This window comes from Pleurodeles waltl, chromosome 4_2 (assembly GCF_031143425.1).
Source record: "Pleurodeles waltl isolate 20211129_DDA chromosome 4_2, aPleWal1.hap1.20221129, whole genome shotgun sequence".
NCBI classification, from domain to species: domain Eukaryota; kingdom Metazoa; phylum Chordata; class Amphibia; order Caudata; family Salamandridae; genus Pleurodeles; species Pleurodeles waltl.
In genome coordinates, this window is record NC_090443.1 from 695,812,939 (window position 1) to 695,835,215 (window position 22,277).

Here is a 22,277-nt window from a genome sequence, read left to right on the forward strand (position 1 = left end):
TTTTGTGCTTTTAGCCTCCTTCCAGTTAGTGACAGAAATGGGTGTGAAACCAATACTGGATCCCGGAAGGCTAAACATTTCTAAAAAGTAGACAAAGTTCTGAATTCAGCAAGGAGTCATTTGTGTAGATCCTACCAGGTTTTCCTACAGAAAATAACAGCTGAAATTAATAGATTTTGAAATTGAGCTAAAAAAACTGCCATTTTTTTCTCCACGTTTTACTTTGTAACTTTTTCCTGCAATGTCAGATTTGTGAAAGCAGAATACCGTTACGTCTGCTGGACTCTTCTGGTTGTGGGTATATATAGGGCTTGTAGGTTTATCAAGAACTCTAACTACCCAGAGCCAATAAATGAGCTGCATCTTGCAATGGGTTTTCATTCTATACCGGGTATACAGCAATTCATTTGGTGAAATACAAAGAATGAAAAATAGGTATCAAGAAATCCTTTGTGCTGAGGTGTTGAGAAGCAGTGGTTCTTTGCACATTTCTGAATTCTGGGGTCCCATTACTAGCATGTGAATTACAGGGCATTTCTCAAATAGACGTCTTTTTTACACACTGTCTTACATTTGGAAGGAAAACAGGTAGAGAAAGACAAGGGGCAAGAACACTTGTTCTGCTATTCTGTGTTCCCCCAAGTCTCCCGATAAAAATGGTACCTCACTTGCGTGGGTAAGCCTAACACCTGCGGCAGGAAACGCAACATGGACACATCACATTTTTACATTGAAAACTGATGTGTTTTTTGGAAAATGCCTAGCTGTGGATTTTGATCTCTAGCTCAGCCGGCACCTTGGGAAACCTACTAAACCTGTGCATTTTTTAAAACTAGATACCTAGGGGAATCCAAAATGGGGTGACTTGTGGGGCTCTCACCATGTTCTGTTACTCAGAATCCTCTTAAAACCTCAACATTTGGCCAAAAAAACACTTTTTCCTCACATTTCGGTGACAGAAAGTTCTGGAATCTGAGAGGAGCCACAAATTTCCTTCCACCGAGCATTCCCCCAAGTCTCCCGATAAAAATGGTACCTCACTTGTGTGGGTATGCCCAGCGCCCGCCACAGGAAGTGCCCCAAAACACAACATGGACACATTGCATTTTCCCAAAGAAACCAGAGCTGTTTTTTGCAAAGTGCAAAGTTTTCAGCAGCCATACAGGAAAATGTATTAAACTCAGACATTTCTGAAAACTAGACACCCGGGGGAGTCTAGGGAGGTGTTACTTGCGTTGATCCCCCAGTGTTTTCTTACCCAGAATCTTCAGCAAACCTCAAATTTAGCTTAAGAAATCAAATTTTTCCCACATTTCTGTGTGGGATCACCGCACCGGGACAAGTTTCCTACCACCCAACGTTCCCCTCAGTCTCAAGGTAAAAATTATGCCTCACTTGTGTAGGTGGGCCAAGTGCCTGTGACAGGCAAGAGCCAAAAACGTGTCGAAATTGAGGAGGAACGAAAGCAGGTCCAAAAGGGCAGTTTGAAAAACAACATACCTAGGCTGACAAGTGGGGCACATTTTTATCGGTATAGATGAGACAATGCTGGATGGTAGGAATTTTGTGGATTCCTGCAGATTCCGGAAGGTTCCATCACAAAAATGAGGAAAAAATGTGGGATTTCCAGCAAAGTTGGAGGTTTGCAGGGCATTGTGGGTAAGAAAATGGTGCGGGGTGCATGTGAAGCACACCATCCTGGACTCACTCAGATGTTTAGTTTTCAGATGTGTCTAGGTCTTGTGGATTTTTCTACATGGCAGCATCCTAAAATCCAAAAAGTGCAGCCCTCACCATTCCAAGTGGGACGTTTTAGAGAGTTCGCCAATCTCTCATGGCCCAAATGTAAAACCAAAAACCAAAATAATCAAATGTACTCTTGCTTGCATTGGGATAAGATGTTTTAGTGGGCAGAAGAGAGCTGAAAGACTGTTACCCCCTACAGTTGGGGTGGGGCATAACCATGCCCATACTGGTTGGTAGCCACCACCCCACTATTTTTTGTTTTTTTTTTAATTCCCTGGAATCTAGTAGGCCATACCCCCACCCTCTTATTTTGAAAAAAACCCATCTTCCCTGGTCTCTGATAGGCTTCCAAAAGAAGGCGGATCTGCCCCCAAGGGGGGCAGATATGGCCAACAGTAACATGTGCCCCCAATGGGAGTGAACCTTGCCCAAGGGGCTGCCCCCCTCAAACAAAACACACACACCAATCCCTGGTGCCTAAGTTGTTTATGTCCCCTCCCCTGACCCCCCTGTGGCAGATCGGCCTAATAGACCTAAAAGGTCGCTCCCCTTGCGTGAAATTGGCGCAAAAAAAAAAAATCCTCCGGCCTAGTGGTTTCTGCCTCCCTGACCTAAAAACAATTCCCCCCCCCATTGAGAACAACCCTTGCGTGAAATTGATGCCAAAAAAAAATACACCCCTGGGGGCAGATCGGCCTATTTATAAACAGCTGATCTGCCCCCATGGGGGGGCAGGAATGACCTATAAATTGCCCCCTTGGGGAGCAGCTCTTACCCAAGGGGGCGCTCCCCTTATGTATAAATATAAATAACAAAAAAATTCCCTGGTGTCTAGTGGTTTCTGCCCCCCTTGGGAGCAGATTGGCCCAATACAAAAATTAAATGGCCTAAAATACATTTTTCCCCCAGGGGAGCGAGCCTTGTCGAAGGGGCCGCTCCCCACATATAAAAAAAAAAAGTTTTAAAAAAATATATATATCCCTGCTGTCTAACGGTTTCTGTCCCCCCTGGGGGCAGATCGGCCTAATTACAATAGGCCGATCTGCCCCCAGGGAAGGCAGAAATGGCTTAAAAATAAATTGCACCCCTGAGGAGTGGCCCTTGCCCAAGGGGCTGCTCCAATTATTCAGTAATAATAAATAAAAAGTTAATTCCCTCGTGTCTAGTGGAGAATTGCTGAGAAAGACATCAAAAGAAAGGAAAGGCCTTTGCTTTCCTTTGATGCCTCTCAGCCCCTCCAAGTGATCGGAGGAGAAATACTTTTGCATTTCTGCTCCTATCAGCACTGGAAGCTGAGCTTCCAGCGTGGAGGGATAGGCCTCTGATGAGGTCGGCACGCGATTGTGCGCTGAAGTCATCAGGCGCCACGGGGGGACAGGGAGGGTGGGTGTGCAAGGGGAAACTACTCCCCTTCCATCCCTGCTCAGGGGTCCCTGTTTTTTTCTTTCTTTTTGCTGAACCCTATTTTTACTAGCTGTAGAACTCTGTACACTTTACACCTACTATTCAGTGGTAAGGTGTGTGTGCTCCTACTTGAATGTGGTAAAGTTGGTTTATAGTTTATTAGTTCATTTAATTTTCCTATAAGTCCTGGTATGTGATGATATTAGTACCCAGGGCCTGTAAATCAAATGCTACTAGTAGACTGTAACACTCATTGCGCCATCTACTGAAGGGGCACTGTAAAGCATGTCTCCAGGCCTACCATGTAGTCTGGCTCTGCAGTTGAAACCTGTGTTTTAACCTGCCAAAATAACCCCTTTTCACTGGTTTGATCTTGCCTTTTAAATAGTAATTCCTCACCCCTAAGCAGGCCTTATAGCCCATAAGCTAAGGTGCATGATATTTAAAAGTAGGACATGTGAATGTTTAATGTTAAACATGTCCTTACAATGAAAAGCCTGAGAAGCTATTCACACTGCAGCATAGCAAAGCATTGAGATACAATATTAATGTTAGTAAATGTTATTTCCGGCTAGAAAAACGGCTATTGATTTAATATTTGTGTTTTTTAAATATTTATTACAAGCCTAATTCACTGGTAAAGTCAGATTTATAATAAATATTTTGGAAAGATATGTTTCAGAAAGTTCCCTTTCACACTCTGAATTTCCTAAAAGCTAAATCTGCATTTTGCTCTCCACCTCTGCCATTCAGTAATTAGCATTTAAATAGGCATAAATAAGATAAGAACGGAACGTTCTGCAAGGAGCAAACAATAGGCTGACCTGAATGGGTAGTATTGACCGATTAGAACCTGACAAAATATGCAGGGCGAGTGTGTGAAGATCCTTTTTTGATATTTAAGTGCCAAATCCTGTTTGAATATCCCATCCTGCTTGACTGGTCTGCTGGTGTCTTTCATGCGACACTTGGGACACACTTCAAGAGGCTTCCTCTCTCACAGGCAAATGTTAGCTAACACTTCGGGCAGGGCCAAACAGACGGGCCGCAATCACAGTGGCCTTTCTTTGACTTTACAGTGCCATAGCCAGTTTGAAAGGCCCGCTGGGTGTATAAATAACATTTGTGGTGCACCTCAAAGATAGGAAATAGGATGACAGAACAATTTGTGTGTATCTGCTTTCTGTTTGAAGAAAACTCAGCTCTGTTCTACCAGACTTCTGTCTCAAACATTACTGTGGGTACAGAGACAGTCTCAAACTAGACTTTGCTGTTAGATGTCGGAGGACACTAGGATTACCATAGTACATTCCTCCCACATTGCCTCAAACCTAAAAGTTCAGTTTGGCTGATGATTTCAACCATCTTAAAAATTTCCAAGGGGGTAGGATTATTCCCATTGGTTAGAGTGTCCCCAGGGTTCATTCTCACCCACTAACTAGTGTCAGGCATAATTGTGGCATCTTTAGGAACCCGCTTCACAACACTTCTTGCCCTGAGGTCAGGGATACAAGAAGCTCCAACAGGCCTTTCCTGCAGCTTCCCAGCTGATTAGTGGCAACTTAATACAGACTGGACTCTGCCTGCCTCCATGGGAGTTTCTAAGAGCCTCACCTGAGGTCCTGGGAGGCTTTAGAGGAAGTGTCCTCCTGTGGTGGATTTAGCACTTAAAGGACTAAAATCAGAAGTTAAAATCTTTGACCAGGATGAACCTAGTTAGTGTTTCCTATCCATGCTCCACAGCTATCGGTGTCAAATTGCACCTAGATCTTGTTCTACCACAACCACTGGCTTTCATTGGCCCTTTTTCTGTTTCTAGGTACTATTTCCACTCAAATCTTTACAAATGAATATCTCTGCTCTCCGTTACGGGATTTTTTATCATTTCAGTGTCATATTGTTTGTTAAATTTGACTCAATTTTTCTAAATTTGATTGTAATTTTTATGTTGTGTTTTTTACTTTTCAACTGTTTTGATGCTTGTAAATGCTTTACGTGTTTTCTGTAAGTTAAGCCTGTCTGATTGGTCACTTACCTACCCGTGGGTTGAGCTCAGTTTTATTTAGTGATTTTAATTGTTCACTCTGACAAGGCTTGTGATTATTACTTGAGGTGGGTACTTACCCCCCAATTAATAACCCAATTTCCTAAATTCACTCTTTGTTTGCATCTCTGGCTTCGAACTAGGAGTTAACTTTGCTGCCTTTTAGATAGGTTAACTCTATGCAAATTCAAAAAATACATGTACACATTGCTCATCAGGGCACTATGTGCGATTTAGCACTCTAAAAGGGGGCAAACAATTGTAGGCTTCATGTTGCTACACCTTTAAGAGGCAGACTGAATATGAGGTGACATTGTATTTTCATTACTGGTCACTACAGCAGTATTTGGGCTTATTGTTCGTTTTAAGAGGCAGACTGAATATGAGGTGACATTGTATTTTCATTACTGGTCACTACAGCAGTATTTGGGCTTATTGTTCATTTATATACTTCACATTTATGATAAATGAACCAGAGTATATTCTTACGTGCTGCCTTCTCAGAACACCTTAACCTCTGAAAACCTCATTCTCACTCACAGAGCTTGAAACATGTAATTATAAGTAAATATGAATTTAAGGACTCATCCTTTTTTGGATCAACTTCCTGCCCTGACTGCTCAATGCACCCCTCTGAAATACTTTTCTTTCTTGCTCTGCTTCATCATATTATCCACCCTTCTAACCTCTTGAACAGATTCCATCAACAGCATGGATTTCATTAGTCTCAGGAACAAGCATCACTGCATTAAAATGGTACTGGAGCCACATCATTTCCATTCCACCCCCCCCCATTAATCTTTAAAACAAGTGAAAAACTGGCTGCGAGTTGTAGAAATGTCGTGTGGACTTTACATATAGGTGAACATTGTGATGAAGGGAATGTGAAGGATTTGTGCAATCAACAAAGAACTGCACATTCTTAGACAAAAGCTGAACAGAACATGTAGTTGATTTGGAATTGGTTATCAGTCTACAACTTTGGGGAAAGTTGCCACAATACAATACCGAGAAGATTGCTAATCTCAAATTAGGGCCAGGGTGACTTAAAGGTAAGTGGAAAAAAATTATCTGCCAATAAATTGTGTCATCTCTGTAGTGTCTGTATGCCTGCAGCCAATCTGCAGCAGTGCCTCCGGAGTGATGCCACTATTACATATTAGAGTGCTGGAACCTGCATTGTAGCTTTGACATTCCTGTGGACTGGAGAGGATGGTTGACGTTGAAGCCGCACCCCTTCCAGGGTGGCATTAAAGAGCTGGATTGGCACTTTCAATCTCCTTTAACACCTTTGCCCCATTTGGAGTTCCTCTGTTGGCAAACATCTACTAGTGGAACCTCCTAAATATCTGCCATCGGCTCCTGCAAAATAAAAGCAACGTAACTGCCGAGCCTCGATGATGATGGTCGGCCACCATGTCTGGCGGAATTACTTACTTACTTACTTACTTGAAAGCATACATGTGTCAAAGTAACTTGATTCTCAGAGCCTCACACCAGCAGGCAGACAAGGCATAAACAACTGACAGAAGCTACAATCACATTAGAAAAGCAGCAACACACGAAATTAAGAATACAAAAGGATAATCATACAAGTAGAAATGTGTAGTAATTACATTTGCAGGTTCATGTATGTTTTCTTTTATTTTCATTAATGTTCATCCTGCTTGTTATTGGTTCTTCCATATTTGCTTCATGATGTATGTCGTCATTCCATTTTACATTCTAAGGGCCTGATTACAACTTTGGAGGAGGTGTTAATCCGTCCCAAAAGTGACGGTAAAGTGACGGATATACCACCAGCCATATTACGAGTCCATTATATCCTATGGAACTCGTAATAAGGCTGGTGGTATATCCGTCACTTTACAGTCACTTTTGGGACGGATTAACACCTCCTCCAAAGTCGTAATCAGACCCTATGTCAGTTACTGGCGGTGTCCTCTGTGTGTGATGTGTGTGATGAACGCTGACCTAATTTATCCATTGGAGTCACCACGTGCTACAATTTTTGGCTGCGATTGGTATTGCTGGACCCAGAAGCATTTACATCCTTCATTGGACATTAGTGCAGCACAGTATTAAGTGATATTTTCAACAGAATTGTGTTGAAAGCTCTACTTACAGCAACCGAAGTGCTGGTGAGAATGCATACAGCATCTGGCTGACAAGAGGTACTACAACATGCTGCAAAACACCCCCAATGGGTAACTCAAACAGGAAATGTGAGCAATGGCAATACAGTTCTCTTTGGGTGTAAATTCCAATTGTACACATGCATGGAGGAAATAACATAAGGCAGTACATAACCTTCCCAAAGTGTTTATTTTCATGACTGATGTAGTCATAGTGGCGAACTCACAATGCAGTAAAAGTACATCAGCAATGTTGGAAAAAGATACCTCCACCATCTGGCGGACAGAAATTCTGCGCGCAAAGCTCTAAATCACCCTGTTAGGCTTATGAAACGAAACATCTCCATGAGGGCACACCGGCCATCAAAGGTGCCAATTGAAGATACAAATGAACGGTACATTTTGGAAACGTAACACACAGCAGTTAAGCTATTCTTATTCACGTATTTTATGATTGTTCCCGTGACATAGCTCTTTGGACAGATCTTTATGTGTGGATAAAAATGGATGCTGAAAAATAGATACAGGGGGTCATTCTAACCCTGGCGGTCGACGACCGCCAGGGCTAAAATGACGGAAGCACCGCCAACAGGCTGGCGGTGCTTCCTTGGCCATTCTGACCGCGGCGGTAAAGCCGCGGTCAGAAAAGGGCAACCGGCGGTTTCCCGACGGTTTACCCCTGGCCCAGGGAATCCTCCATGGCGGCGCTGCTTGCAGCGCCGCCATGGGGATTCCGACCCCCTTACCGCCATCCTGTTCCGATGGCGGTAATGGGTGTCGTGGGGCCCCTGCAGTGCCCATGCCACTGGCATGGGCACTGCAGGGGCCCCCTAACAGGGCCCCACTAAGATTTTCAGTGTCTGCAAAGCAGACACTGAAAATCGCGACGGGTGCCACTGCACCCGTCGCACCCCTTCGACTCCGCCGGCTCCATTCAGAGCCGGCATCCTCGTAGAAGGGGGTTTCCCGCTGGGCCGGCGGGCGGCCTTCTGGCGGTCACCCGCCGGCCCAGCGGGAAAGCCAGAATGGCCGCTGCGGTCTTTTGACCGCAGTGCGGTCATTCGGCGGTTCCCACCAATGTAGGAATGACCCCCACAGTGTTATTTTCAATGCACTATGAGGGTGGTTCCAGGATCCATTACAGGCCATCTTGGGTGATCAAACCTTTAATGCCTGTGGAAAATGTACTTATAGGAACGAGAATCTGAAATCACATTAAAAAACATTTTTGGCTAACCGGGAAAATGTATTTCCTAAGATGCTGGTAAAGGGATTATTTTCAGGCGTCATTTATATATATCCAACCATGATCAATCGAACTTGCTGCATGCCTCTTTCCCCCCCCCCCTTGAACAGGCTACATTCTGCTGCATTATTTCTTAATTTCGCTGTCATTTCATTTTTATTCACTTTGCATTTCGTTATGTTATTATGCCTTGTTCTGCATCTTAAAATACAATGAATAGCATTTACATAAATATGTTTGCTTTAAATTGAAAGCATTGAGCTAAACATATGATATTCGTTTCCAGAATATGAATCTCCAAAACCAGGAGTGTGACTATAAATTAAAATGATCGCTTTCATTTGTCATCATTCTGCCTGTAGGTAAACGGAAGAAGTGGATACACAGATGGCACTGAACTCGTGCTATTAACTGATGGTGAAGATGGTTCTAACACAGCGGGCTGCTTTCCCGATGTGAAGAACAGTGGCGCGATCGTTCACGTAGTTGCTCTGGGACCACAAGCAGCAAAGGCGCTTGAGGAAATAGCAGACATGTCAGGTAAATACATTGTTTTCTAAACTCTACTTTGCCGAAGCATACACTTAAAGTACATTTCTGTGTGCCAAAGGACCAGTATTTTGTTTCGTCCCTGAGCTTTCTGTTATTGCATCCAGTTACATAACACCGGACATATACCTAAAACCAGCCTGGACTATTGGCTTTGTCAATGGCTGTCAGCTGTGTAAGATATGTGAGTAAGAACGAGTTGTAAATAATTAGTATTGATAATGTTTCATTTTTGAAATTGTGAGGTTTTGAATTAAACATTACAGAGGCCTTTAGACGAGGGTGGTCTTCTGAGTGTCTCAATCACTTCTGTCATGCTCGTTCTATGTTAGACATGCACACCCTTTTTCTGTCCGCATCTCCTCTATCTGCATATCTTACATTTCATCTCTTTCCTCCTTAAGACCCTCTTTTCACTCTATCCTGAATACACTTCCCCGCCTCTCCAACTTCATCGCCCCAAACACAGACTCACCTGTAAGCATTGCATTTTCTTTTACTTTCCACTTGCCCAGTGGCGTAACAAAGGCCCCCACAGACCCAGCGATGCAGGAGGGGAGAGGTGGGGGGGGGGGGCAGCTCCAGGGGCTCCCTCTGCACAGCACCCTGGCCTGAGCGCTCTTGAGTGAGTCTGGTGGAAAGGGCCACCCTATATACTTCGCAGGGGGTACCATCAAGTTTCGTCAACTGTGTACCTCCTTCACACACATTTCCACAGAATCACAATTGCATCTGGAATATATGGCCATTGCTCTGGGTGCTCTGAAGAGAGGCCAAGGTTTGGGTGACCATGTAATTTGAACATTTTTGACGCATTGATGGGCTCTATGAGAAACTCACAGTGCCTGTGGTGCACACTCTCAATTGTGGCCCCTTGAGGCTACTCATTTCAAAATATGCACTGTACAAGCGTAAAATGTGACACAAAAATACAAAAACACAACATCCTTGAAATAGCTAACAACCTTCGGGAAAACGAGATTAAGTAAAATATATAAAACATTCACAGGAACTAAATCGCTGGCCCCTGACGTTGATTACCTTAACGTTTTTTACATTCATTTTTAGAAGTCCAGCAGTGTTATTTGCTAGTAAAGTTAAGGAAATGAATAGAAGGCCCTATAGGGATCCGTTTTGATGTCCGTTTTTAATGACTACAGGCTCGGAGACCCAGAGGGACCCAGCCCACTTAAAGCCCTGGTTTTCAGCTGATTCAGAATGCAGCTGCACCAGTGCTGATGGGCTTCAGGAAATGGGCTAACGTACCTGCTGGTTTAAGGGTTTTTACCCTTGCTATGCCTGCAAGAGACAAAAATGGGTGTTAATCAAAGCTCTCTCCACTGTATACAAAGCTTTGACTCCAAAATCCCAGGTATTATTACTAATAAATCTGGGAAAACGTTGTCGTTACCTTATATCAACCAATTGTGCTCTGCTCCAAATTCCTGAATTGCATACAGGAGCCCAGCATTACTAAACATTTGCGCTTATGTGATGCAAAACAATAGCGTTACTTAACTTTTGTGCACAAGAAACCATTTACAACAAATGTTTATGCAAGCACACTGCATAGAATAAAACCTCTGAAAATCAGTGGAAAGCGAGAGTAATGGAGTGGGACTAGCACAAACCAATACCCACTACCGTGACACAACATAGGACAACCTAGCGCTGCTTAAAATCCTAAAAAGAATTGAAAACAGATGAAAACTTTCACAAACATTATATTAATATTGAAAGTCACTCTTTGACAATCATTTTAGTAACAATTTTACTCCAGAATCTCCATAGCGTGGCCAAGTCAATACAGTCAAAAAGAAACGACTGACTCAATAAGTGAGTTCTATGACAGAACTAGAGATTTCTGACAGTTATTACAAAAATGTAAAATGTTCAATACCGGATTATTAAATAAAAATGCAACAGATTTAAATTACGTACATAAACTCACTACCATGAAGGCTCTCAGAAATAGGACAATAAAGAATTTGAAGAATTTGTAGATCTGGACAAGGGCAGGAAAATCAAGTGGGGAGAGAGTTTAAAGGCCTCTTTCATAGCTTTGTGCCTTGGCGAGTATTGTGACACAGAATCTGAACCAGTTCCTTTATCCAGAGCACAACTGAAGGAACCCTCTTGGGAGCACATTTGGGCCGTGAAAGTCAAAACACCAAGCATAGGCTCCATCAAATCAGACTTCATGGATATTAAAAACTGCAGTGGATTTGAGGACCTCCTTGATTATATTAGGGTCCCCTTAGCCAAGCAGTTATGTATTCAATTTCGTCATGGTACTATTTCTCTTAAGAGTTTCACTAAAAAAACAAAAGTATACTTCTCATCCTAGTACTGCATGCCCGGTTTGTCTAAGAGGTGGTGAATCGCTCATGCACTTTTTCATTTTTTGCGCTGGTTATGAGAGCCCAAGGAAAATTGTGTTATTCCAGCTAGCAAGGCCCCAGACAGTGCAATAGGGCACTCATATTGTTGAGAGCAGAAACTTATGAATTGTATGTATGCACAGTTGCTAAATTCCTACACAAATGTTGGTGCATTAGGTTGAATGCACTAACTCAATGATAACAGCCTTAGACGTTCAGCTTGGCTACCTATTACGTTCACATACTTAGTCACGTTTTTTCGTTCCTTGGACCTCTCGCTTTACACTCTTCTTTTTATACTAGTTTGGGTAGCTACTGCCAATGTCTCTAACTGGCCTCTGTGGCCTTGAGGTGGGGCACATTGTATTCTGTTTTCTTTAAAAAAATTAATTTATGGTACCCCCTTTTGGCAATATGGTGTTCTTATTGTGCTAAGATTATGAATGTTTATAACTGCAACCCCTTTGCTGCTGATTGTTCTATGAGCATTCTCTGTTGTATGCACTGGGTTTCTTTAACAAGAGATACTCACTGTTTTATCTGTACTATTATGGTTTTTAACCGAAATAAAATTTAATAAGATTAAAGAATAATAGGCAAAATTAAAAACAGACTAAGGGCCTGTTCTAGATATTGGCGAATGGGTTACTCCGTCACAACAGTGACGGATATGACATCCGCAGAAATCTAAATCCCATAGGAAATAATGTAACTCAGATTTTGGCGGACAGGATATCCATCACCGTTGTCACAGAGTATCCCATCCGCAACTATCTAAATCAGGGCCTAAGTTCCAAATATGCAGCAAATCAGTCAGAGTTCAGAAAACAGCCTTAGTAACATAGGGATGATCTCTGGCTCACTCCCAAAATTGAGGATTTCCCCTTAGAGCAGCATGAAAAGTGCAGAGTCATCTGAGGTGCGCAAAGAAATAAATTTTTAAAGGTGCACAAGCGCGCATTCTGAAATGGCCCGTGAAATGGCTTACTACAACAACAGCATTCCCAGAGGACAAGGAGGGCTCAATATAAACAGAAAACCCCTGGCATTGACCTACTGATTCCGGGAGACATTTGTATCTGGATCTGCAGCATTCTGGTGGAGTTTTGCATTTTCTGTAAGTCCTCCTGATTGGCCTGCTGGCCATCGTCTTCCTCATTGCTGAGTTTCCTGTCAGAGCAGATGAGGAGTTTCACACAAGAGCAGTTTCATCTTGGGGACTCCCATGTCTGTTTTAGCTGCTGTACAGTGCTAAACAACTGGTTTTGGATGACTTCAGAGGCAAATTTTCGACTTTTGATTGTCATATTTATTAACAAAATGAAATATTTGCATATTACTTTATTATTACATAAACGACTTCATTCTCCACTGGGATTGTTCTCTTTTTTTATTACACTAATTACCCTTTATATCGATAGTAATGATAATGTTTACCCTGACAAATAAGCATAAATAGGTTGCTTCATTTATTCCTATCCAATGCAAAACTGTTGAACCTGTGGAACAGTCTCTTCTCGTGGAGCCATTTTTTGTGATGTTTCTGGGCACGTTATCTTAGCAACTAGGCCTGCTGCTTGTGCCCTTTAGCCTAATAACATGTTATTCTATTTAATTTTATTATTTTAGAACCGGCCTGTTAGAAATGGGGTTTCTGTTTGGCTGGGGTATGTACTTAAGCAAGGCAGAACCCACCCACTCTAGTCAGGGCGAGGGAGTTACACACCCAAGATCACTCCTGCTCACCCCCTTGGTAGCTTGGCACGAGCAGTGAGGCTTATCACCCGAGGCACTGTTTAAAGCGTCTGCAAAACACACACAACACACGTGAGGCACTATCCGCACTCAGGCTGGGTCCAAGTGTGGGTTCAAGATGGTGGGACCCTTTTTTGTCCCTGTGGCTCTTAATATGTGTCCAGCTACGTAGCCCTTGGAGTCACTTCTCGTAGCCCTGGATGCAGGTGAATATGCAGGGATGAACTGCAAGACTGGCCTCTGAGGATTCAAGGAAGGCTCCAAGTAGCAGAGCAGTCCTTCCAGGTACAGCAGAAGTCTGGCAGAGTGCACAGCAGGTCACAGCTGCAGGCAGTCCTCTAATAGTGCTTCCGCAGGTCCAGTACTGAACTTAAAAGTGGGTATGAAGATCCTGGTGCCCTCCTCTAGGAAGGTGGGAGAAGCTTCTGGAAACGTTACTTGAAGTGCATGGATTTTCCTGACTCCCCTGCACTGGCTCCAAGCTGGCTGCAGTGACAATGCAAGGTTGTTAAGCCTTTTGTGTGGAGACAGGACACAGCATATTCATGTGTAAGTGGGGCTGTGCTTAGCTCCATTCCCCATTTTGCCAGTGATGGGCCATTAAGGCACAACTAATCCCTCTATTGAGTGACTGTCTGGGAAAAATTCACAAAGCCTAGCTGCCAGCTAACCTCAGTCATGTGACTCAAGACAGGCTGTAGACACATAGGGCCAAGGGCAGGAAAATGTCAACTTTCCAAAAGTGGCTTTTTCAAAATTGTAATGAAAAATCTGACTTTACCATAAAGACGGTTAACATTTGAATTCCATAGGTACCAACATGGCATATCTACTTTCTTTCAATTAGGAATTACATCTTTTCAAAGGTAATAAGGAATCCCCAATGTTATCCTATGGGAGTGGTAGGCCATGCAGGAGTGAAAAACAAATTTGTGAGCTGTTCACTACCAGGACATGTAAAACTTAAAAGTACATGTCCACCTTTTAATTACACAGCACCCTGTATTATGGGCTACCTGGCACCTCCCCTAGGGGGACTCACATGTAATAAAAGGGGAGTTTAAGACTTGGAAAGGGGGTTTAAATTCCAAGTCGACATGCCAGAGTCACAGTGCATTCAGGCTGCAATGGGAGGCCTGGGACATGTTTGAAGGTGCTACTCAAATGGGCGGCACCCCCACGGGTAGAATGTAATTTACAGATCCTGTGTATATATCATACCACTCTACAAGGGATGGATAAGTAAATTAAATATGTCAATAAGGTATATGCCAATGTTACCATGTTTTAAGGAGAGAGCCTAAACACTTTAGCACTGCTAGCAGTGGTAAAGTGTGCAGAGTCCTAAAGCCAACAAAACAAATTCAGCAAAAAGTGAGGGAGAAAGGCAAATACATTTGGGAATGCCCCTGCAGAGAGGGCCATGATTGGCCAAATATTACTAAATACAACTAAAATTATTCCAACAACAAAATCACTCCTGGTTTTGAAGAACTGCAGCAGACAGTGTTAATTAAGGATGTCTAATCTTCCAGAAAGTATTGAAGGATTGGATTGTCGAGCACATCTACAAAATGTTTTTATCTAAGCTTTTGTATCTAAACTTTGCGATAGATAAATTACACCACATTCCTTCTCTTCACAAAGTGAATCAATGTAAACACAGGTAGTTATTTTTCTTCACCATTATCATGTCATTATGATAACATGTGCAGCTGGAGAAATTCCTTCTTTGAAGGCTGACGGTAATAAAATCCTTATAGATCAAGACTTTGCAAAATAATCAATCACCATCAGAAAGGAATTAATTGCCATGAGTCCTAGACTTAGAGAGCTTGGTTTTAAATATAGACTCTGTTAGAAACTGGGTCTCTATACACCCTGTCCAAAAAGGGACCACAAAAGTAGTCCACACCGGGTTAGAAAAATAGAGCCTAATTTAATGAATACAATGAGACCAAAATGACAAAAATCCAATAAGTAGAATTTGAGATATGAATTTTTAAAGAATATCTGCATGGTCTTTTTATCAACTCCCTAGTGGAAGAATGTCGAGGCATTTTGAACCTCACGTTTCTGGGTTCTCCTCAGGACAAGGAACTGGACATCAAGTTTTTTTCACACTCAGCTGCTTCTAACATCCATTCCTAAAAAGTTTCCTGAGCATAAATTGAATTATTGCATCCTAAAGAAGTCCTGGTTCATTCAATAATGTGGGGCTGGTGTCTCTTCTTTCTAAGGAGTTAATAAAAAAAAACATAGGACACAGATATCCGTGACAAAATAATAGCCCCCTTTTTCATATCCAAAAAATAAAATGTCTCAACCCCTAGTGCCATTTCACTTTGGGATTGTGGACAATGGACACAAATAAATTACTCCTTATGTTATGATTTTGAGAACTGGGATATTGGAATTGGTCACTGACTCACAGATGCTGTTTTTTAATTTTGTATATGTTGTGTGATACAAGTAATAGTCAATTGCTTGCATACGCTTTGTTTCATAAATTGTAACTAAGAAGTGGGAACTTGAAATGTATTTTGAGTGTGACTACGGATACATTGTTCCAAAGTACATGCTATGATGTGTTAAAAGAATCAATTCAAATCATGGGTAATCAGCAATTTAAAATTAAAAGTAGTCATGCCAATTGAATTTTGTGATCACAATGATGAATGGAATATGCTGTTAATTGAAGTCAGACAAGGTTTTTTTGTTGATTTTGAACTGCCTAAAAGTGGCATTTTTAAACTTGTATTCGTTTTTTTGAATTTACCATTAAAGAGGATTTATCATTACAATTCCTTAGGTACTAAACATGACAGGTGCACTCCTTCTCAATTAGAAATTACAGTTTATTAAATGTAATAAGGAACTGCCAATGTTATCCTATGAGAGGAGTATGCCTTACAGTAGTGAAAAATGAATGTGAGAGTTTTTCACTACCAGGACATGTAAAATCTAAAAGTACATGTTATGCCTTTTAACTACATAGCGCCCTACCCTATGGGTTACCTTGGGCCTACCTTAGAGGTGACATATATATAATAAAAGGGGAGTTTGAGGCTTGGCAAAGGCTTTTAAATGCCAAGTCGACATTGTAGTAAAGCTGCAGTGGCAGGCCTGAGACGTTGAATGGGCTACTTAAGTGGGTGGCATAATCAGTGCTGCAGGCCTACTAGTAGCATTTACTTTACAGACCCTGGACACTAGTAGTGTTATGTTATATTGATTTGTATATCACACTAATAACCTGAGAGGGTATCAAGGTGCTTAGGCATGGGTGTAGTTTTGTGGTCCACAAGGTGCTTATACAAAGAGCCCAAGTCTTCAGCTTCTTGTGGAACTCAAGAAGTGAGGAGGAGGCTCTGATGTGTAGAGCAAGGTCGTTCCATGTCTTGGGTGTGATGTAAGAGAATGAGCAACCTCCAGTTTTGATTTTGTGGATGTGGGGGATGTGTGAGATTGAGACAGAGTGTAGGTGTCTGGTGGGCTGTTGAAAGTGTATGCTGCTATTCTGGTCCTGTGTTGTCTAGAGCTTTGTATGTGTGCATGAGAAGTTTGAATTGGCTGTGCTTTTGAATGGGAAGCCAGTGAACCTTCCTGAGGTATGGTGTGATGTGAGTGTGGCATGGGAGGTCAAGTATGAGTCTTGCAGTGGTGTTCTGGATGGTCTGGAGTCTGTGTAGGAGTTGTTTGGAGATTCCATCATAGAGAGTATTGCCGTAGTCTAGTCTGCTGGTGATGAGTGTTTGTGTGATGGTCCGCCTGGTGTTATGAGGCAGCCATTTGAAGATGTTTTTCAGCATGCTTAGGTTGTGAAAGCAGGAGGTGCATACTTAGTTAATTTGAGCTGTTGTGTTTAGCTTCACATCCAAGATGATGCCTAGATGTCTTGCCTGGTCTGTGGGTCCTAGCTCCAACAGCCACCAGGTAGAGCCCCATGGGGGTTCTTGTTGTCAAAGACCAGTACCTCTTTCTTGTCAGAGATGAGCTGCAGGCAGTTGATTAGCATTCAGTCTGCTACAGTGGTCATGCAGTTGGTGAAGTTGGTTCTGGCAGTGGTTGTTTTGTCCATCAGGGAGAGGGTGAGTTGGGTGTTATTGACGTAGGAGATAACAGTGATGTCTTGTGATCAGATGATGTTGGTGAGCTGTGTCATGTATATGTTGAAAAGGGTAGGGCTGAGGGATGACTCCTGTGGGACTCCACATATTCAATTTCTAGTGCACTTTTCTAGGGATGTTTAAGTAAATTAAATATGCCAATTGTGGATACACCAATGTTACCATGTTTTAGGAGAGTGAGCACATTTACTTTGGCACTGGTTAGCAGTGATAAAGGTCCCAGAGACCTAAGGCCACAAAAATAGATCAGCAAAAGTGAGGCAAAGCAGGCAAAAAGTTTGGGGGAAGACCACCCTAAGGGTGACAGGTCTAACACATGTCCCCCCAGCTGACAGTGGGGATAACTATCCAACCTCTTGGGAGATCTCATCACTAAGGCAAAAGAACCTAGAGAGACCTTCATCATTGGCATGGTCTGACCCAGGTCTGTGTTCCACCATATAGTCCAGGGAGATGGAGCACCTCAATATGTCTGGATTCTCGCCCCTCATTTGTATTAGCCACCTGAGGGGCCTGTGGTCTGTTTGAATCCCGAAGTGAGTCCCGAACAGGTATGCTCTCAACTTATTCAGTGCTACATGTTGCGTTGGGCCCTCTTCACTAAGCTGTAATAGTACTGTCCCTGAACCATGCTCTGAGGCATCAGTTTGCATTTAGAATTCTTTGGAAAAGTCAGGTGCCTTGAGCACAGGGGCTGTGCACCTGCCCTGCTTTAGAGAGTCAAATGCTCTGTCTGAATCACATTCCCTGGTTGTTTCTTTGATGTCAGATCAGTCAAGGGGACATCAATGGTGCCATACCCTTTCACATATCTCTTGTAATATCCTGTGAGGCCTAAGAAGGCTCTCACATCTGTCTGAGTCTGTGGGCGCTCCCAGGCCATGATGGTTTCTATCTTGACCAGGATGGATTGCAACTTACCCCCGCCTACCAGGTGTTCCAAGTAGACCACAGACCCCAATCCTATATGGCACTTACTGGCCTTGATAGTCAGACCTCCATTATGCAGGGCCTTAAGCACTTCCTAAAGGTATAAGAGCTGGTCCTTCCAGCTGCTACTGAAGACAGCTATGTCATCCAAGTAAGCAGCGCTGAAGCCTTCCATACCAGCCAAAACCTGGTTCACCAGCCTCTGGAAAGTGGTAGGGGCATTGTTCAGTCCAAAAGGCATCACTCTAAATTGATAGTGGCCCTCTGGAGTGCATAAAGGCTGACCTGTCCTTGGCTCCTTCAGTTAGGGCAATCTGCCAGTATCCTAGAATAAGGTCAAAAGTACTCAGGAACTGAGCAGACCCTAATCTATCCATCAGCTCATCTGCCCTGGGGATGGGATGAGCATCAGTCTTGGGGGTGAATTGAGTTCCCTCTCATCTGCACAGAACCTGAGTTCTACGCAGATGATACGCAGCTGGTGGTCACACTGAGTGGGGACTCAGACCTGGAGGCTCCCAGGTTTTGTGATGGTCTGCAGGAAGTGGCTAACTGGATGAAATCCAACTGTCTCCAGTTAAACACCAAAAAGACGGAGATTATGGTGGTTGGTAAACAGGTGGTTTTGTGGGATGATAAATGGTGGCCTTCGGAGTTGGGTGTGACTCCCCTCCCAGCGGCAGAGATAAAAAACTTGGGGGTATGGTTTGATTCTTCTCTGAGTTTCATCTGTCATACCAAGAAGGTGGTGGCTTCTTGCTATGGCATCATCAGAGGACTTCGACCTATCCTCAAATTCTTTGATGCACCTACAAGACAGCTGGTGGTTCAAGCATCAGTGCTGTCTAGGTTGGACTATGCCAACTCCCTACTGGCGGGGATAAACCAGTCAGAATTTCGGCGGCTCCAGCGGGTTCAAAACGCTGCGGCCCGACTGGTGACTGGTCTCCCCAGGCGATGTTCGGTGTCCAATACTCTGCGCTCTCTCCACTGGCTCCCTGTGCAGCAGAGGATTAGATTTAAGGTTCTCTGTTTTGCATTTAAAATCTTAAAGGGTACTTCCCCGCAAATCATGGAGAAATTGCTGATTCCTTATGTTCCCTCTCGCACTCTTAGATCGTTAGGCCAGAACTTAGCAGTGGTTCCGCGCTTTAAGCTGAGCAGAATTGGGGGCCGCTCTTTTCGAGTCCTGGCAGCGAGTTGGTGGAATTCTCTTCCTCCACAAATCCGGGCCATTGATGAGCTCCTTCAGTTTAGGCGGGCTATTAAGACCTTTTTATTTGTCTAAGCTTATCTGTTGTGTTTTGTCTTCTTTTGCCCGCTTTTAGTGCTGTGTTGTGTTTACCTTCTCAAAGCGCCGGGACGCCCCTTTGCTGGGGCAGCTGTGCGCGGTACAAATAAAAATAACATAACATAACATAACAGGTGTAGTGCCCTTTTGGGTAGCTTTTGGTAGCAGCACCATAGGGCTGGACCAGGGGCTACTGGCAGGTTCAATCACTCCCAATTCCAGCAGTTTGGAAATGCCCTTCTTAATCCTGGTCCTCACTTTGTTGTACAGCTTATAGTTTTTACTCTTGACAGGGAAGCTGTCCCCGTATCAATGTCATGAGCATACAAGTGTGTAACCCTTGGAGTGAGGGATAAAACAGAGTGGTATTGTCCCAACAACCGGTAACAGTCACTCTGCTGTTCAGAAGTCAGGGTAGGGGAAGGTTAACACCTTCCACTGACCCATCCTTCTCTTTGGAGTCTAAGAGGTCAGGGAGAGGTTCACTCTCCTCTTCCTACCCTCCATCTGTCACCACCAACATGGTGACCTCAAACATCTCAAATTGGGGTTTGAGATGGTTGAGGTGGGCGAACCCTTAGGAGTATCTGTGGGTTTTGGGGTCCACCAAGTAGGTGATATCCCCCATCCTCTCAACAATCTTGTAGGGCCTGTCCAACTGACTTGGAGGGCTCCACGCATGGGCTCCATCACCCACACTTTTTGCCCATCAATCTCTGGCTGGCCTGTAAGTTGTCTGAAGCTCACTTCCACAACTTGGCCATCTGGCTTCTGAAGGCCAGCATGTAGCCATCTACATACTGGGGAGGTTTCTTGGGATATTGATCCCACTCTTCTTTCACGACACTGAGAAGTCCCCTTACACAGTGCCTGTACAGGCATCAAAGGGGCTAAACCCAGTACACTTCTGTGGCACCTCTTTGTAAGCAATACGTAGGCATGGCAAGAGGATGTCCCACTTTGCCTCAAAGTCTCAGGCCTTCCAGGGTCTTGTTGAAACACTCAACAAACCCATTGATCTGTGGATGATAGGTAGCGGAGAACTTATAAACAGCTCCACACTCCTTTCACATTGACTGTAGGTAAGCATTCATAAAGTAGGTAGAGACCACTTTGAGAGTTTTTCACTGCCAGGACATGTGAAACTTACAAGTATATATCCTGCCTTTTAATTACCTATAACCCTGAGCCATGGGTTACCTAGGGCCTACGTTAGGGATGACTTGTAAATAATTACAAGGGGAGTTTATGGGGTTTTAAATGCCAAGTTGACATGGCAGTAACACTGCACATACAGGTTCTGCAGTGGCAGATCAGAAACATATTTGAAGGGCTCCTTAAGTGGATGGCACAATCAGTGCTGCAGGCCCACTTATAGCATTTACTTTATAGGCCCTGGGCACATATAGTACACTTTACTATGGACTTATAAGTAAATTACAGATGTCAGTTGTGGATACACCAAGGCTACCACGTTTTGGGGGAGTAGGCACATGCACTTTAACACTGGTTAGCGGTGGTAAAGTGCTCAGAGTCCTAAGGCCAACAAAAATAAATCAGAAAAATTGAGGCAAAGCAAGCAAACATTTTGGGTGAAGACCACCCTAAGGCCTACAGATCTAATAGTTTCTTTTATCCTTGAACCACAGGAATTTGTAAAGGTGGAATTTCTAAGTCTATTAACCATCCTGCAGATTTATTATCTTATGTGGCCCAACTGCAACCTTTATTCATGGAATCTCAAATCTCCACCGGGACTTAATTCTCTATATATATTCATTCATCATATGTAAATTATATTATTTAGTCCTGATTACAAACATGTCTAGTGAGCTATGGATTACAGGCTATTTTGGATATGCGTTGTTGCACTCCAACATAGCTATGGTTGTTATCCTGTCAATGTTCTATGCCTCGTATTATTTCATTATTTTCACACCTGTGAGCTGTGATATTTGTTTCTATATTTGTCAAAATATCATAACTATCTATACTTTTGCTATATCTATTTTTTAAACACTATGGTGGTTATTACAACCTCGGCGGTCTTTTTGAAAGACTGCTGAGGGACCGCCGTGCTGAAGATCGCCAGAGCAGGCAGTTTTCCGCTCGGCGAATCATGACTGCTGGCAGCCCTCTGTCCTTTTTTGGACAGAGAGCCGCCAGCAGCCATACTGGCGGTCGGTGGGGAAGTAGAGGTTGCTCCACCTCCACCGCCCCGTCATCAGAACACCGCCCATCGAATCACGTTCCGTGATTCGGCGTGGCGGTGTTCTGGTGACGGGGTGCTGGTCGCAGAGCAGTCCCCATTGATCCCGTCCCCTCCCGGAGGATCAACGGACCAGGTAAGTTGATCATCCGTTAGGGGAGGGGGGTGGGGGTGTTATGTGCGTGCATGGAGGTGCGCGTGTGAGTATGTAGAGGGGGTGTGTGAGTGCGTAAATGCATGCGGGGGTGTAGTGTGTTCGGAAATGTGTGCGTGTCTGTCTGTATGTATGTCTGTATTGATGTGTGCGTGTATGTCTGTATGTGGGTGTGCGTGTATGACTGTGTGTGTGTCTGTTGGCATGTTTGTTGGTATGTGTGCGGGTATGTGTGTTGGTGGTGTATGCATGCGTGTACGGTGTGTGTCTGTGTAGCAATGTTGGGGATAGGGGTGGGGAGGG

At 43.6% G+C, this 22,277-nt stretch overlaps 1 protein-coding gene across 1 annotated transcript in view; it reads left to right on the top strand.

The window, feature by feature from the left end:
* LOC138293211 (calcium-activated chloride channel regulator 1-like) overlaps positions 1 to 22,277 on the top strand; it is a 704,166-nt gene that overhangs the window by 383,400 nt on the left and 298,489 nt on the right. Inside the window, exon 8 of the mRNA XM_069232299.1 lies at positions 8,938 to 9,115. Within this exon, the coding sequence (XP_069088400.1) occupies positions 8,938 to 9,115 (178 nt within the window). The remainder of the gene's footprint in view (positions 1 to 8,937; positions 9,116 to 22,277) is intronic.